The 18,477-nt window shown below is 38.1% G+C and overlaps 1 protein-coding gene across 2 annotated transcripts; it reads left to right on the top strand.

Moving 5' to 3' along the window:
- Positions 1-314: 314 nt before the first annotated feature.
- Positions 315-18,088, top strand: LOC135201719 (histidine ammonia-lyase-like). 2 transcript variants are annotated; one of them, XM_064230894.1, is made up of 17 exons: positions 315-423; positions 1,072-1,260; positions 2,405-2,471; positions 2,870-2,972; positions 6,523-6,595; positions 7,195-7,261; positions 8,046-8,209; positions 8,961-9,100; positions 9,639-9,834; positions 10,180-10,275; positions 12,915-13,054; positions 14,180-14,324; positions 14,440-14,526; positions 15,392-15,504; positions 16,088-16,218; positions 16,410-16,527; positions 17,108-18,088. In XM_064230894.1, exons 1-17 carry the CDS (start codon positions 369-371, stop codon positions 17,294-17,296), a joined length of 2,073 nt encoding a protein of 690 aa, XP_064086964.1. In that variant the 5' UTR covers positions 315-368; the 3' UTR covers positions 17,297-18,088. The 2 variants fall into 2 exon arrangements, with proteins under 2 accessions (XP_064086964.1, XP_064086963.1); XM_064230893.1 differs by having other exon boundaries at positions 6,511-6,595.
- The last annotated feature ends 389 nt before the right edge of the window (positions 18,089-18,477 follow it).

Below are 18,477 nucleotides of genomic sequence, written 5' to 3'. Positions count from 1 at the left end.
TAGAAAACGGCGTCTGGTCGAGACCACTTTTCGGCTGATGAGGCAGCGCGATTCCTGATTGGTTCCCCTGACTGATAGTGACGAATGAAGGGGGTGGGGGGAAGTTCCCATGTCCCCGCCTCCGTCATTCGGATGCCAGAAGAAAACTTACTCTTCTCAAAGTAGTAGTTAGTCAGCTTCCTGAAATCACGGGAATCACTTGCTATACAGTCACCGAAAGAGTCAGGGTGGTGGGTTATCTTTTTCGACTCGGCCCAAAGTATAGAGAGAGAGAGAGAGAGAGAGAGAGAGAAGAGAGAGAGAGAAGATTAGAAGGGACGCGACGACGAATCAGGAATATTTGGATCTTCTCAATAAGGAGACGCAAGATGAAACTCTCCGTGCGCGTGCGTGGCGAATGGTTCCAGTTGCCCTGCAAATCAGGTAAAAGTTTCTCGAAAATGATTTCTGGATTTCTGCCAAGCCATCGCCACCCCAACCCCTGGGACACCCACAGCCCGTTTTATCCCTCCTAAATACCTACGGCACTTTCATATTCACAATCAACTTACTAGTTATTCTGTTTATTGATTAATTTCTTAACTTATATTTTCTTATTCAATAAGTGATCCTCTTTGTTTTTGTGTCTCCCATTACCTTTTTTTATTTGTTTCTAATGAACGCCATATTCTTTGGAAGCTGTGGTGGTGCGCTTTTGTTCCATATGAATAGGTTCATCTTCTGAATAATAATAATCAAAATAGAATACAGTCCCCACATTCACAAGGTCCGTATATTCATTCTAATAAAAAAAAATCATAGATATCCCATCTTAAAACAAATTCCTGTATCTTTAACTCAACGCGAAACACCTTTTCCAAATTCCAGACCTTTTAAGGCTGTCCCACCAACCGCCCCTCCCCCCGCCCCCAACAACAACAAAGTAGTATTATGTAGGCTTACTCACCGAGTAAACTAAAACTGATAAAACGCTAAGCCAACTAATAAACGCTAAAACACAGGGCGGTTAGATGCAGATACCCAAATGCATTGATAAAAAACCTTGAAATTCATCTTCTTGGACTTCTTCAGGAGGGAAAGAGACGGTGTCATGGCTCGGGGAAGAGGCCCTTCGCCGGTACCTGAAACTGAAGCCGCCCACTCACGTCCCGAACAAGGACGAGAAGGTAGCCAGCGTAAGAAGGACGCAAGGGGGCGCCATCTTGGATCCGTCCGATCTCGTGTGTGATGTGTTGGACGACAACGACTTCGTCTCCGTCGGTAAGTTTTGTGTGAAAAAATAAAGGAAGGAAGTTTCGATGGACGGCAGAAGTTTTCTGTTTGGGAAGTTTATCATCCAAAAAGGAAGTTTTGAGCTTAATTGATCGGATTCTATCTTTTAAGGTGCATGAACATCTGCACTAGAGTAAATTCTAATATTTTTCTTTCATTATTTTAAGTCACTTTGAATATTTCCACGAGATAAATTAATTATTTTAATGTAACTTTAAATCAGCATGATTTTCAAGTCATATGAATTTTGTAAGGATAGTCATAGCCATAATGAAATATGATTTTATGCACGTGGAATGGAAATTCAACGAATATCTAAAGAAAGTGTTCAAAATTCATTTGTGGTGAATTATGATGAATTATTGTAGTGTGTTCACCCTAGAAATTCTAACTGTTTGAGCCGTAAATAATCTTACTCGAGACCAGATATTCAAAACAACTGTCCACTTTAGCAATTTTAGTTTTTGAAAATATAATTCCTACATACAAGGTGTCCTTAAAGTCCCAGTACCATTACAAGTACCTATTTATTGCTCAGAACGGTACTGGGACAATTGTTTAAGATAAATCTCGTATCCTTTTTTTTTTTTTTTTTTTTTTAATTCATGTCTGTAAACATGTTCGTGTATACTACATTAAAAAAAATAATGATAATTGCGTTCTTGCTTGCTTACTTTACCATACGCTTCCAAACTTGGTACAAGACTTAAGTACACATTATCTTTATATCTGTCTTAGCGGAATGGAAAATGAAATCTAGACCGATGGCCAAGCGCTGGGACCTACGAGGTCATTCAGCGCTGAAACGGAAACTGAAACTAGATAGGTTTGAAAGGTGTAACAGGAGAGAACAAACCTCTAAGGAGTTGCGCTATGAGACAGAAGAAAGCGAATATGAGCGGAGGTACAGTAAAAGGAATGAAAGGGGTCGCAGCTAAGGTGCCTTAGGGACGTCGCAATAATATTATGTAGTGCTTACGGTGTACCCCAGGAGGTGCACTGACGTCACTCCCTCCTCCGGCTCCCAACGATGCTGAGTCAAGTTGATGCATCTTCAGGAACACCATTTTTTTGTATCTCTATAAAGATGTGATTTGATATTTAATTTACATAAATATTTTCTCTCCCACAGTTCTGGAGACCGACCGGCCAAATCCGGTGACGGAAAAAGCGGAGATCACCTACATATCAGAGCAGATGTATCCTTTTATTGAGGTTTATTACCAACCAGTAAGGCGTCAACTTTGCCAGAGTGCGCTGTACCGCTCACCTGCTTGTCGCTTACGCTCTCTCTTCTCTCGCTTCCAAAGTCACACACTCAAACTCACGAGGTTATCATACTACATGGTAGTATCATGCTGTCTTAGTGCAAGATTAACTTTATATTACTGTACACGCACACACACATAGAAGTTAATATTGCACTAAGACAACATGATACTATTAAGTAGTACGATAACCTAGATTAAAAAAAAAAACATTCATCCTTAAAGAAATAATCTGTATCAATTTGTAGCAACACTACAGAGGCTTCCTATTAGCCTAAAATGTTCCAAATCTCTGGGATTTTTTCCCCTTAACTGCAGAAGTATGACAGACCAGGGAAGTACAAGCCTCCGGAAGAGTACCTCACACTGGACGGCGCGTCACTCACTCCCGAAGACCTCACCGCCCTTGGAAAAGGCGCTTACAAGATAAAGGTAAGTTGCTACAATCATTATTTTAATGTAGGCCTAAAGAAATTGGACCACTGGATGGGTATAGAGACTAAGAGACGTTGATAAAACACTCTTGAGTAGGCCTATTTGATATTATTCATATTAAATGACAAAAAAAAAAAGTCCATTTCTGAAGACTGTGATAATCCTTAAATGATTAGAAAGAAAATGTCATTTTTCAAAATGCTATATCCTTTTCGTCTTTTGAATGTATTTCAACCTTTTATTTATCGTCAGTCTTCGTCAACTGTCTAATCCTCACTTGATTCAGAACATTGTATTTTCCATTTATTTAACGGCCACAAGGTATTACTGTCTCAAAGGTATATTAAAATGACATAACCATTTAATCTGTCGAAATTACCCTAGACTCTCATGTTCGAAATGGATTTATTCCTTTGATCTTTTGAAGACATATAACTCCTCTCAGTTTTTAAAATCCTTTCCTCGTATAGCGTTTAGTAATTGTTCAGCCTCCGTCAAAGAAAAAGTTTCCTACTTCGTTTTGTTTATTTTTTGCGCGTATAACAAGCTGCGCACTGGACAACTTTGTGTATATCAAGTTTTACAGAATACGTGGGACCAACTAACGACTCCTGACTGGATAAACCAGTTGGAGCTACTTATGCTTGTCATCTACAGTCTACACGTCACCTACTCCGAGGTGCTAGTATTGAACACCGTGTGGTATTGGTAAATGTAAAGTAGACGGCCCCACGAAAATATCAAATTTTATTAATATAATTTGTCGACCAGGGAATATAGAGATGTGTGTATATAACACTAAGGTCACACATTCACATATCAACGCACACACGCCCACGCATACCATTAATAGTCCCAATATCTTGGGCTTCTTCTGACGGACGATGTTGGCCTTGAGGAAGTGGAATATGTTCAATATCCACTTCTCCCGGTCGCATATTTCCCAATCCTGGAAAGAGTTTAGGGATGGGAAAAATTAGGACCAATCAAAGCGCGTGGGGCTGATCCATGAAGTCACAAGCCACGCCTTTTAGCTCCCTCCTCAGTCCTATATCCATTACACCCGCCAGTCACGATGCCGAAGAAATACTTTTTCTCAATTTCACAGTTTACGACTTGTATGACATATACATTTTAGTCAGATTTATCTAAACATAATGCAACACTAATTTAACAACAATATATCCTTCAAATGAAGTGCGTTATTGGCTTCTCCCTCTTGGTAAATAATATTTTCACATCGCGAATTTCTAAATTATATACGTGAAAATGCATGTTTAAAGCCATTTACAAAGAGTTGCGATAACTCATTGGATGTATCACACAATATACAAGATGGTAAAAATGATGGCTCACACCACGAATTTCTATGGACATATGCTATTTCGTAGTAATGCACAATAAAAGCAATATACTGGTCATTACTAGGCCATGAACAGGAATCAGACTGATATAGTCCCTACTATTTACAGGGACACAGTATCAGCTTCATTCATTAAATTATTTCAAGAGCTAATGTGCCCTTAAGGAAACCTAAAGAAATCTACGGTATTGGTGTTTTGCTGATCTAAGTTAGCCTACTGTAACCAAATATAGTTACGTGACAAACTCATCCTGACAGTAGCTAATCTGAATACAGTTGTTTTTCAAGGTGTACTTCATAAGCTGTAGTAAAAAATTGCCTTTTTAAGGTGGATTCCGTTTTCATGAAACCTTCCAGATGTCCTTACCTGATTGGTTCTTGTCATTCATTGTGTACGAATATATAAAAAGTTTTTATTGAAAAATTTTCGCTTTTGAATTTTACTTTTTCATACATTGTGTACAAACAAATAAAAAGTGATAATATAATTCAGTATTGAATATTTTTAGCAAGCCCATGCGTGATTTTTGCTTAAAATTCATTGTGTACAAAGAGAACACTGATTATTTAATATTCTTAGCAACCCTTTCGTGCGTGTTATTCATTGTGTGCAAAGATTCAGAATGAGTATTTCATTAGTATGTATTACTTTTGGCAATTATAGGAGTAGAGAATACTACCTATTTACGGAGTTACAGTAGACTTTTTACTAAGCTGAACTAGAGCAGAATTGATGCATAAATTTATTAGAACTGCGATATGCTTTAAAGTTAATATGGATGACACTTTTTTTTCCAACTCTTTCAACAGAAAATATTATGCAAATATTCAACGTGTATTAATCAAAGCCAGGGATAACAGTAGTATATGAGTATACTACTATTTTCACCCAAGCTCACACTCAATGGCCAAATGTATGCCTCAATTAAGTGCATATTTTTTTACATATAGATTTTTGGCATTATGCCAAGCACTGGGGCAACTAAGGCCATTCAGCGCTGAGACGGAAATTGACAGTAAAAGGTTTGAAAGGTGTTACAGGAGGAAAACCTCAAAGCAGTTTCACTATGAAGCAATTGTTATGAGAGGGTGGACAATAAGATGGAAGAAAGAGAATATAAATGGAGGTAACAGTAAAATGAATGTAAGTAGTTGCACCTAGGCGCCGAAGGGACGCTACAAAAAACCTTAAGAAATGCCTACATTGCACCAAATGAGGTGTACAGACGGCATCATCCCCCTATGGGGTGCATAAATTTGTCATAAAAACTGTATCCTCCACATTTCTTTTAAGCATAAGGCAATTATTATTTTAGTTCTGTACATAATACCTTTTTATAGCCTGAAACAACAGGCAGTAACACCTGAAAAACGTTCCATGCTCCATGCTATTAAAATCGTCACTTTCAAAGTCCAAGATTCTTGATGGGAGTCGAAGTGACGCGAAGTTCTTGTCTGTAGTCTGTAGTGCTAATTACAGGTCATATACCATCAATTTTACCATACCATCAATTTTACCATCTTGTATATTTTTTGTTCATCCCATATGTTATCGCAACTCTTTCTAAATGGCTTTAAACACACAACTTCAAGTATATAATTTAGCAACTCACGATTAAAATATTATTTATGCAGTAAAAATCGACTTTGTGAGCAGGAATTAAGAGGAACTGAGCACTATAACCAAGAGGGAGAAGCCAATAACGCTTAATATATTTCACGGTGTATCTCATTTGAAGAATATATTGTTTGTTGAATTAGTGCTGCAATATGTTTAGATATATCTGACTGAAATGTATGTCATACAAGCCGTAAATTGTGAAATGGGGAAGCTTTTTTTCGGTATTGTGACTGACAATAATGGCTATGGGACCGTGTGTAGCTAAAAGGCGTGGCTTGTGACGTCATGGATCAGCTTCATGCGTTTTGATTGGTCCTAATTTTCCCCATCCCTAAACTCTTCCAGACTTGGGAAATATTACAATAATAACATATTATTACAATAATATGTTATTATTGTAATAATAACAATAATCACTAACTTATCATGGGCTAAGTTATGAGGTGAGTTAGTCCTATCAGCCTAACCGAGATAGGCAGTTAGGCAGCGATATGTATATCAGACAAATCTTACTTAGCATCTATCTCCAGTCTCTTTTTTTCAATATTCAGTCTCTTTTGCAGCTTAGCCCGGAGGCCGAGGGAGCTGTGAAGGCAGCAAGAGAGCTTGTTGAAGAGATCGTCCGAGAGAAGAAAGGTTAGTATAGAGTCTATAGACCGATGGTCTCTTGGGCCGATATGTACGGTAAGGCTGGAACTGGTCAGTATTTAGATATATTGTATCTATTATTGAGTGCGTCTCCCTGCTCCTGTTACCCAAGGAAACGAGATTTTCCTGTTGATATTCAAAAGATAAACCGGTCTTAAAATTATGCAGTTCAACAATCCAGCTTCAAGAGGAGCACTGCAGCATATCTCAAGAACGAGTTCACATGATGATAGCTATCGCCATGGAAACCATATGATGCTTAGTCCAATTTCCTCAGAAGACGCTCGTCACGAGGTTACCAGGCCCGAGTGCACCTAATTCTCCTCTCTAGCGTTCTTGAAATATATCCCGCTAACGCGCACCGTTATACAAATACCTTTCAGTAAAGATGTTTGACTAGCCAGAACCATATTGATTTCAGAATAATGACTTGAAACGCCTATGCCAAACATGATCTGTCTATAGCAAACGCTCTTATTTTAGGATTGCTGTCATATATAGGGCTCATTAGAATTTAAGATTTCTTTTTAGTGGAATATAGGCCTATATCAATTTCAAAATAATGTTCTCTTTTTTTTTTTTTTCAGTTGTGTACGGAGTTACAACCGGGTTTGGAAAGTTTGCTCGAAAGACGATTCCGCAGAGCCAGCTGTAGTAAGTCTAAATTGCATTGTGATTAAAAACCATTTGCGAACAATAATCATTTACTGCATTTCCCTCTAAGTTTAGATGAGGCCATTACTAATGTCTTGAGTTTTTTTAGGCATCAATTTGAATCCAGTCCTGCGTGGATTGATTATTATAGTCTAGAGGCATTTTGATTTGTAGAAACTTTGCTAACTTGACTGTAGAAACGTGACTGTATTATTTAACAACCTACGTCTCTTATGAATTTCAGTTACAACTTATATTCTCGCTTCAATCAATTTTACAGTAAATAGACTTTAGCAGTCGGTTATAAGACTGTCATTCTATGGCAGTTTAATGTCAAATTTAACTGTAGCACCTCAATACGTTGCATATTATTGGTGATTTTCGTTCAACAGCTCAACAGTTCAGCAGTTATTTTAACTCCGTCATATTTCCACTGCCTACTCAACGTTGACGACACAAATAGGTCCAGTAGAATTATTGGACCAAATGTTTACTGTGTCGTATAACTAAATTAGATTTCAAAAGTTTGGTAATGAGAAAATATTCACCTCCTATTTTCAAACTTAATTAATAGAATCTGATTCTAATAGCGTTCTTCTTCAATATGCCTTTCAAATGAATTGACATTCGAAATAACTGAAATATCGTTACCAAACGACTGAAATGAGTTCATTTGCTTGTAAGTTAAACTTATAGGCCTATTTTTTCAGTGAGCTTCAGTGTAAAATCCCATTGAATGAGTTCCTGTGCTTTTAAAGTTAGACTTATAGGCCTACGTTTTCAGTGAGCTTCAGTGGAATCTGATTCGATCCCACGCTGCTGGCGTCGGCGATCCCCTATCCCCGAGCAAAACGAGGATGCTGTTAGCCCTGCGGATCAACATCTTGGCCAAGGGGAACTCGGGCGTGTCTCTAACCGTCCTGAAAAAGATGATCGACGCTTTTAACGGTCAGTCGTGTTTGCACGCCTGTTTTTCTCCTTCTTCTTGATATTCATTTAGTATCGAGTTCTTCTTTTACGAGCAGGCTCTTGTTGTTCCATGTTTGTCCACTTGTAAGTCGTATTTTCTCGTCTTTTACATTCTTTCTGTAATGCTTGCATTAAAGTGCTCTTTTCTTGTGTTTAAATACGTATATATTTTTTAAAGTCAATCTTAATAAAATTTATACATCGCATGGACCAAACCTAGTACCTGTGTTAAACCAGAACGACTGAATTAGGAAAGATCGCTCTAAACCGCAAGAGTTTAGCTTAGTCTCCCCAAATATTTTAATTCTGGTTGAAACGTTTTCTGTTCCCCCGAATTCATTGGAACGAGCAAAGCCTTCGAATGAAAAGGAATTAAGGCCCTCTTATTTTTCATGCTTGAAAATTTAAGCAAGCTTGAATCTTCGAAGTTTGGAGAATTTCCTGCTTATGAATTTTATTCTAATTTCCTTTGCACATATTTAAGTTATTAGATTTACTCCAAGTTTTGTTAAAAAGGGAATGTAAATGAAAAATAAATCTAGAGAAAAAAAAAATAAAAACCACAAGAAATTTTCAGATTCATTAGTAAAATATTATGATTGCCCACCTTCCATTTGACGAAATAGAAATAAATTGCTGTAGAAATCATACCCATTACTGATACCAGAATCTAAATTTAATGATACAACATGAATAATAAGATTTCTTTTTGCCAATTCTATTTCCACAGCTTCCTGTTTGCCCTGGGTGCCAGAAAAAGGTACGGTGGGGGCATCTGGAGACTTGGCACCCCTATCTCACCTGGCTTTGGGCATTCTTGGAGAGGGCAAGATGTGGAGCCCTGAAACTGGCTGGGGTGATGCCAAATATGTAGGTATTGAGTGCTATGCCCTCAGAGGTTTTGTACTTTGCGTTCTGACGGAGCTAATGGGGTCTCTTTTCAGTAGGAAAAAAAAAAAAAAAAAAACTTATAGAGAGCTCTTCATCATAACTTATATACTTGAAGAGCAAGCCTTTGGTCACTGAAGCTGTTAGAGCGTTTAATCTGTTACATGAAGACTGCTAATTCTCATAGAATATTTACAATCTGGTTTTAAGCCCTTAACAGTTATTCAATTTTCTTATTTTGACAAAACTAATGGGCTCATTCTCAGTGAAATACTTAATGGTATCCCTTCATTATTGCTTGTAGTACAATGTAGAGCAATCACTGGTCACTTGCATGCCTGGCGTAGATTGTTTGTTTAATGTGTAACTATGAATACAGTGATTTTCATATATTAGTTTTTCATTATTTATTTACAAACATTGTACAGTCAAGAGCAATCACTAGTCACTGATGCTGGTAGATTGTAACATGAATACTGATTTTTCATAATATTCATATTTAAAACAATCTGGTTTTAAGGTCCTGGAAGCTCATGGTCTAACACCAGCTGTGTTGGGGCCAAAGGAAGGCATCGCCCTCATCAATGGGACGCAACTGATTACGTCCATCACAGCTGAGGCTTTGGAAAGAGCGGAAGCCATTGCTCGCCAGGCAGATGTCGTAGCTGCTCTTACTCTGGAGGTTCTCAAAGGGACTTCCAAAGCCTTTGACAGTGGTGAGCCTTAGCGTCTATTTGCGTTAGTTTCACATGCCGCATGTTTCATGTATTTATTTTCTAAATAAAAAATAAAGACAGTTTTAATGACGTATGTGGGATTCTTAACTCAATCTGTGAGAGGTGACTTCAAATCACATTACCTAGAACTGCAGTCGGTCATTTTAGCATACATAAATAAAAAGAATCTAATAATTTTCTCTCACAGTACTTCAAGAATTTACCTATATTCTTGGAAAGTGCTTTAATGTTTTATTCTTATCGTTCGCAAAAGCGTAGGAAAGGATGCTTTCCAGACAACTGTTTGATTCAGTAATAAATTTAATGCCAGATATTTTCTCCCAGACGTCCATAAACTAAGACCCCATAAAGGTCAAAACGAAGTGGCCAGGAGGCTCCGTGCGTTACTACACAGCGACACCTACCCTTCGGAAATTGCAGGTAAATGAGGTGTTCTGTGGTATGCTATATTGATTTCCATTAAAAAGCCAATAATTTCCTTTAAAACCAGGGTTGCCAGATTTCCAAGACTAAAAGTTGCCAATGATTGCTAAAAAAGTTACCAAAAGTTGCCAACTCCTTTTTCCACTAATAACCCTTGATTAATTTAGCCAAAAACATCCTTCCTTATATACATTTTCTCTTAGTTACCTGCGCATTTGCAATAAGAGGAGAGAAACTGTAATTTCACAGGGTATTATACATAGTTGTGTTGAAACTTTGTACTAATACAAATAGCAGTTTTCGATTTGCATTTATTATCCCAGCCAGGGGCGTCATTTAGGGGGGAGGGGCTGGGGGGCATCTGTCCCCCCAAGACTCAACTTGCACCCTCAAGCTTCAACTTGTCCCCCTCACGACCCAAGCCCCAATAAGTAACAACAGCTGATTTTCCATTATTCCTACCAAAATTCAAATGTGTCATCACATTAAGTTATATCTATCTATCTGAGGATGGGATAAATGAACAGTAGTGGGAGTCTATAAATTTTGTTGAAATACCTTTTGTGCCAATGACAGGGCTTAAGCCTACACGTCAAATTCTTATATTTTGAGGGAATTACAGGGCTTAGGCCTACACGTCAAATTCTAATATTTTAAGGCAATGACGGGGCATAGGCCTACACGTCAAATTCTTTTATTTTGAGGCAATGTCACGGCAGAGACCTACACATAAAATTCTTATATTTTGAGACAACGACGGGTTATGGGCCTACACGTCAATTTCTTATTGCAAATGGTTTTCTACCCGTATCTGTTGGAAATAGGGTACCTTGTTATTAATATAGTAGTTTCAAGTTGAAACTTTCAACTCCGCGATATATAATGTATATGCATAAAGTGGAATGGAATGTACACTTATAAGCAAGAGCACATACACATACATGCGTGGATGGCCAAATCTTAGGACTGTCTCAGCCTTACACCACCTATCGAACTGCTTTCAATGAACTACTATACTGAAAATATATTTACTAAAGGGATAAATTATATTGCTGCGACGAGTAAATATAAAGCTGCTGTAGCGTTTCTATGAGAATGAAGGCTATGGTAGGAAGGCATCATAAGATACTTAATTAGAAAAATGTATGACAGCTGAATGTTATGTATGAGATGATCCAAACCAGTCTGCGACTGCGAGTAGCCCATGAATCATTTGGTTTTGGCGCATTCTTATTGATCTCGATTACTTTTAATTAAAGCATTACTAAATTTTAGTTAACAAGAATAGGCAGATAATTCTTTGCGCCGATTTTTTATAAATAGGTCTATGTTTATTCTGCAATGTTAGGATACCATATGAAAAATTTTCGAAGACACTACAAGCACTATAACAGCAGCAACAAAAACAAGAATAAACACAAGAACCAAATTAAACAGTTGAATATAAGATAGGCCTATAATTAAAACGTCATAAGCTCCGTAAACCAACAAAAATGCATACGCCCTTATAGGTCTACGTCCATTTTTATGATCCTGTTATCTCGAAAGGAGATACTATACACACAGCAATAAATCATAGTAATATCACTTACAATTCTATGAAATCACGCAAAATATCACAGCAACTCTCCAACACAACACAACAAACGTGGCCGTGGGGCGGCAAAAACGTCGTTTTCTTAATTCTTGTTTACTCCTGGTCAGAGTGGAGGTTTGACCTTTGTATTGGCAAAGAAGTTAATTTCAAACTATTCTGGCTGTGATGGTAAGCGGCAAAGCATAATTGTGGACTTTGCAGTAGAAATTTTGCAACAATCTTTCAGAAAAGCAACAATATATTTTTGAGAACCGAAAGTTGCCAACAAGTTGCCAATTTCGGTGGTAGTTGCCAACCACAAAATTCTGTTGCCAACCACCTCAGAAAGTTTCCAACTTTCAGGAATTTGGCACGAAAGTTGCCAACTTGGCAATCCTGTTTAAAACCTCCCATTTTCTTGCAGCAATATATAGTTAGAACGTGATTTGTTTTTGATCGAATTCGTTTCGGGGACGTCAGCCTAATTCTGACTCACTTCCCTTAGGCTAATGTCTCTGGAGAGGGGGCCAGTAGAAAGATTAAAATGTTGTAGATTTGCTAAAGCATTTTAAGTTTCAGTAAGTTAACGAACCCAACATCCCCTAAAAGAGATAAATAACTGTGAAAATACTTCAGTTTACCTGTATGAGGCTCAACTACTAAAGTAAACCTGATAAATGTTAAAATTTTCTCGAAGCAACTCAGCCAGAGATGAATTACGTGATTGCTGCACGTTTCCCTCACTGCTAACCTTTCCCAGAGATTTTTGCTTTCTCGAACTAGATGCTCACTTGTCTTGCAATATCAAAGATTGACTGATTTGCATCAACTAGCGTCACAACAACTATGGTCATAGAAAACAATAAAGAATGTGTAACAACTAGACCTATACTACTACTGCCTAAAAATACAGAAAGTACTTGAACAGTTAGCAATCGCCTACGTCAACAAAATGTCCTGATACTTTGTGTGTGTGTGTGTGTGTGTGTGTGTGTGTGTGTGTGTGTGTGTGTCATTGGAGGAAATAATACAGTTATCATCTTGTTTTGTCTCTCCCCAGAATCTCACCGCTTCTGCAATCGAGTCCAGGACGCATATACTCTGCGCTGTTGTCCTCAAGTGCACGGCGTCGTCCACGATACTCTGTACTTCGTGCGAGGGATTATCACTGACGAGATGAACTCGGCCACCGATAATCCGGTGAGGGAATTCGTCCAGTTTTTGTTGTTCATTCACTAATGAAATCATTCTGGACCTTTAGAATATAGTTGAGCACTGGGTTTCACGCGTACAATTGTCCTGAAGTTACGTAAGAGCTGCATTACGATTCATTTGACTGCAAAACCGTTGTGGAGCAAGCAGCGAGGCCTTGGGAAGTCCGGACAAGCAACGGAGCCCCTTATCAAGTCAATAGCCAATGGAATTCGGTTATTCCGTCACACCCAATAACCTTCATTCATTTGACTTGCGGTGTATGCGAGTGTGTCAATATAGACGTGTACCAACGGCAACTATAAAAAAAAAAAAAAGTTTTTTTTCATCTGTCCATCCGCCTGTGGTGTTTTTGTATGGTAACACTGCGTCTCAGGCTTTAAATAGTTACGCTGTGTGTAAGTTTTAGGTAAATAAAAGGATATCTGGGTGTACATTTGCAACTGAAAAGTGTTTTAATAATTTTCTATATGAGAATTACACCGTTAATATTCGAAATAGGATATTATTATAATCGTTGAATGTGAGCTAATGTAACTATCTAAAGCCCGGGACGCAGTGTTACCATACAAAAACACCACAGGCAGATGGACAGATGAAAAAAAACAGAGTATAGTAATCACAATTGCTTTTCGGGTACAATTTCTATTCTAGGATACTCATTTTGATACGGGGAACCAAAATCTTGTAATACAAGGTCGTAGCCAAGATAACTCTAATGAAACGATTGTTTATAAAATGAACATCGGAGAAGCATTACCGAGAGCAATAAAATACGAGAGACAATGCCTTAAATTGCTAGTTTTACCCAAGAAGTTAATTATGTAGACCTACTTGGTAGCATGACCACTTTAACTGGACTTTACATGGGGAAAAGCTTTCTCTCTCTCTCTCTCTCTCTCTCTCTCTCTCTCTCTCTCTCTCACACACACACATGCACACCACACATACGCACAATGAGCTCATAATCAGCGTGCGGGACACCTGATATCTCCAAGGTTTTGAATAGACACGGTGACCATGAAGTGCATAGAGGTTTGCTGCCCAGAGGGCGTTCTCTCATTCTCTCTAAATTCATTTTTAACGAGTTCATGCATTTCTTATACATTCCAGATAGTACTAACGGACCGTGGGGAGATCATTAGCTCAGGGAACTTCCACGGGGAATATCCAGCCAAGGCTGCCGATTACCTGGCCATAGCAATTCACGAAATCGCTTCCATGTCTGAAAGGAGGACAGAGCGTCTCGTCAACCCAGGTGGGAAAACGGGAATTGGAAAGTTGAATAGATTAATAAACATCTCTAAATTAGAGCTGTAGAATGATGAGATTAGAGTAGAGAAAAGGGCATTATCTTGTACTGTTATTTCCAGCTTTGAGTGAGCTCCCGGCATTTCTAGTGAAAGAGGGCGGCTTCAACTCAGGCTTGATGCTGGCTCACTGCACGGCTGCTGCCTTGGGTGAGTTGACAAAACTGTTAGACCTATACTACGACTCCTGTTACTAAACCATAGTATGTCATAATCTCTCTCTCTCTCTCTCTCTCTCTCTCTCTCTCTCTCTCTCTCTCTCTTTCTTCTTCTTTTCTTACACCATGTATGCTTTCTAAAGATTTACTAATTATGGCCAACTTTTGCGTAGGTAAGCATATATAAATATTAGACCTACTGCGACTCCTGATGCTAAACCATAATCTCTCTCTCTCTCTCTCTTCCCCCCCCCCTCTCCTCTCTTCTTCTTCTTCTTCTTCTTCTTTTACATCATGCAGGCTTTCTTAAGGTTTACTATGTATGGCAAGTTGCGTAGGTAAGCATTATATAAATATTAGACCTAATGCGACTCATGATGCTAAGCCTTTATCTCTCTCTCTCTCTCTCTCTCTCTCTCTCTCTCTCTCTCTCTCTCTCTCTCTCTCCTTCTTCTCCATTTACATCTTGTAGGCACTCTAGAGATTTACTATTTATGGCGAAGTTGTTTAGGTAAGCTTATTAGACCTAATACGACTCCTGTTGGCAAACCACGGTGATAATAATTCTCTCTCTCTCTCTCTCTTCTTCTTCTTCTTCTTCTTCTTTTACACCTCGTAGGCAATATAAATTTACTAAATATGGCCAAATAACTCCCAAACTTAGTATCTACTGTGCTTACCGTCGTACATCAACCTAAAGACCACGAATTTATTTACATTGATGACAAAGGTCCAAGGTTAAACCCATTGTTTACATCGTCACCAACCTGCATAGGGCCACTGCACTTACACAGATACTTTAGAGATCACTTAGAGAAACGTATGCGAAACTTAATGCGCTGTTTCCCTACTTGCAGTGTCCGAAAATAAGGTGTTATGTCACCCCGCAAGTGTGGATTCCCTGACCACTTCGGCAGGAACGGAGGATCACGTTTCCATGGGAGGATTCGCTGCTAGGAAGGCCCTCACGGTAAGTCTGCCAATTTGTTTGTGAAGTTGAACTAAAGGTTAATTACGATTTCATACCGATGCCTCGCTTTTGTAATAAGCCTACCATTTCTTTACGAAGTTCAAGGAAAGGTTCGTTGTGATTGTTACTAGTGGTTCGCTTTTGTCATTGAGAGAACTGATGTGTGGTCTCAAATAATTGAGGATTTTTTTTTAGACCTATGTTGCTTTTGCTACGAGCTCCCTTGTAAAAAGATTTTTTTAAATACAAGTTGAGGATTTTTTATATGAAAAAAGGTAATCAATAACCATAACTTAATCAGTATTGATAACATTTAAGAAGCAATTGCTCAGACTTTTTTTTGCGCCTCAAATTGATATAGTTATAAATAATTGAGGGATTTTTTAGACCTATGTTTGGTTTTGCTAAGAGCTCCGTTGCAAAAAGATGTTTTTTTTAATACAAGTTGAGGAGTTCTTATATGAAAAACATTAGGTAATAAATAACCGTAACCTAATCACTATTGATAACAGTTAAGGGACACTTACTCGGCTTTTTTTTTTACTTTTTTTTCGCTCCTCAAGTCACTACCTCTCCTATACAGGTTGTGGAAAACGTGGAGAGAGTCGTAGGCATAGAATTACTGGCAGCTTGCCAAGCCATCGAGTTCCTGCGGCCGATGAAAACTACCACGCCTTTGGAGGCGGTTATCGAGGTCGTCCGCTCTGTAATCAGGTAATAATCAGCTGCTGTTTCTTCGCCCTCACTGATGTAGGAGGAATCTTGTCAATGTGTGAAAGGATAATACCTCCTATAAAGGGATATACCTCCTGTACGAGAGCAAACCGTTGGGTGAAGCTTACCGGATACATTCGTTACATGACCTTCCTAATTATTATTAGTACTATATTTTTTCTTTCTTACAGCGCCATGGACAAGGACCGCTTCCTAGCCCCTGATATGGACGCCGCCACCGAACTCCTGAAGGAGGAGAAGATATGGAACGCCGTCCGCCATCATATCGAACACTATCATGAGGTTCAGGTAGTACTACACCAGAGAGAGATGAATGTCTCCCTTTTTTTTTGTCAGTTCAAGAACAGTGACTTTCTTTCTTTTATGGGATTCTCCTACTAGCCGATAGGCTCATATGTTAATAACTGTTCTCGTATCTGCTAATGATAATAGGCCCATATGTTGTATTATTCCTCACTTCCAATAGGCCTATATGCTATATTTATATTATTCTCCTATCTGCTAGGCCCAGGAGGCTCTTATGCTATATTTGTATTATTCTCTCATCTGCCAATAGGCTTATATGCTATTGTTATATCAATCTCCTGTCTGCCAATAGGCTTATATGCTATATTTGTATTATTCTCTCATCTGCCAATAGGCTTATATGCTATTTTTATACCAATCTCCTGTCTGCCAGTAGGCTTATATGTTATACTTGTATTATTCTTTCATCTGCTAATAGGCTTATATGCTATTGTTATATCAATTTCCTGTCTGCCAATAGGCTTATATGCTATATTTGTATTATTCTCCTATCTGTCAACAGGCTCATGGAGCTTTATCATTTTCCTATCTGGCAAAGTCTCATATGTTTTTCGCCCTACAGAAAGTCGAGACCCGAGTCTTCTCCCCATCCATGAGCTTTACAGGAACAGGACCCCCCAGGGCTCAGAAGAGAGCGGCCATAAGCAACGGGCGTGCAAGCTCTCCAGCCATACACAAGAGGGCGACCAACGGGCGTGCTAGCTCTCCGGCAGTTAACAAGAGGACGAAAAGTTCAGCAGCAAGGGTCTGAGGCAGCTTAAAAACCACTAGAAAAAATGACAAAGTAATGAGCTGATGACTACTTGCTGAGGCGTACTGTGAGAATTATGACTGAGCACGTGAAACATTAGCACAGCGTTTGGTGATGGAAACGGGAATATAACTCTTCTAAGGTTCAAGTTCTGCAAGGAATTAAATATTTTACATAAAATCTAAGGATCTGACTTAAGAAAAAAGAAGAGATAATGATACGAAAATATATTATAAAAGGAGATATATTGATAAGGATTAATTTCTGCAAGGAATTAAATATTTCACTTAAATTGTAAGGATCTGACTTAAACAAAGAAGAGATAATGATACAGCAATACTTAAAAAAAAGGAGAGAAATTTATAAGAAAATGAAAAAATCGGGAGGGATAATGATAAGAAAACATCATCTGCATGGACTAATGTTGTAAATTTATTTTGTGTATATTGGCACGACAGATATGAAAGTGTGAATTAGGATTGAGGAGCATCAGGATAAACTGCCCAGACTACAGACCTCACTAGAAAGATTCAGGGACTGGAGAATTTCAACTGCGCGGAATAATACTGCTTTAACAGTGCCCTCAATATTCGTAAAGTTTTTAGGGTAAAAACGATTGTTATTCAGGAATTATAGGCAGAAAACCTGGTCATTCTGCTTTTTATATCAGATTTATTCTATTTTTGGTAACTTTGGACTATGGTTTACATTCAGCTGTAATTAAGACCCCAAAACAATTTTGTAAAAAAAGAGTAGTTAATGTTGAGACTTCAAATACAAATTAAACACTTACTGTTTTTTTTTTTAATTTCTAGACTTATATAAAATTCCTATTGAATTCAAACTGCTCAGAAATGGCTGAGTTGTTCAGAACTTATGGCATCCTAAATTCTAGTTTTTAATTCTTGTTAAGGAAATTTGACAACTCATTAAGAGGAACTTAATGTTCTTCTCCCGTCTGTTTGATAACAACAAAAGGATCTGTCATTATTCTTGGCTCAAAGACCAGTAGATTTACATCTTTTAAAATCGTAAGGTCTGTTAAGGTTTTCATACCCGTTCAAATTTATCAATTTCAGACCAACAAAAATAATATAAAAAATCTTAACCATAATGGACTACGGTAAAGGTTACTGGCATTAATATTAGTATAATAATGATAATATTTTATAATAAAAAAA

This window comes from Macrobrachium nipponense, chromosome 28 (genome assembly GCF_015104395.2).
Source record: "Macrobrachium nipponense isolate FS-2020 chromosome 28, ASM1510439v2, whole genome shotgun sequence".
In the NCBI taxonomy this organism is placed as follows: Eukaryota; Metazoa; Arthropoda; class Malacostraca; order Decapoda; family Palaemonidae; genus Macrobrachium; species Macrobrachium nipponense.
Note: the sequence above shows the minus strand (reverse complement) of the source record. Positions and strands in the feature narration are given on the sequence as shown.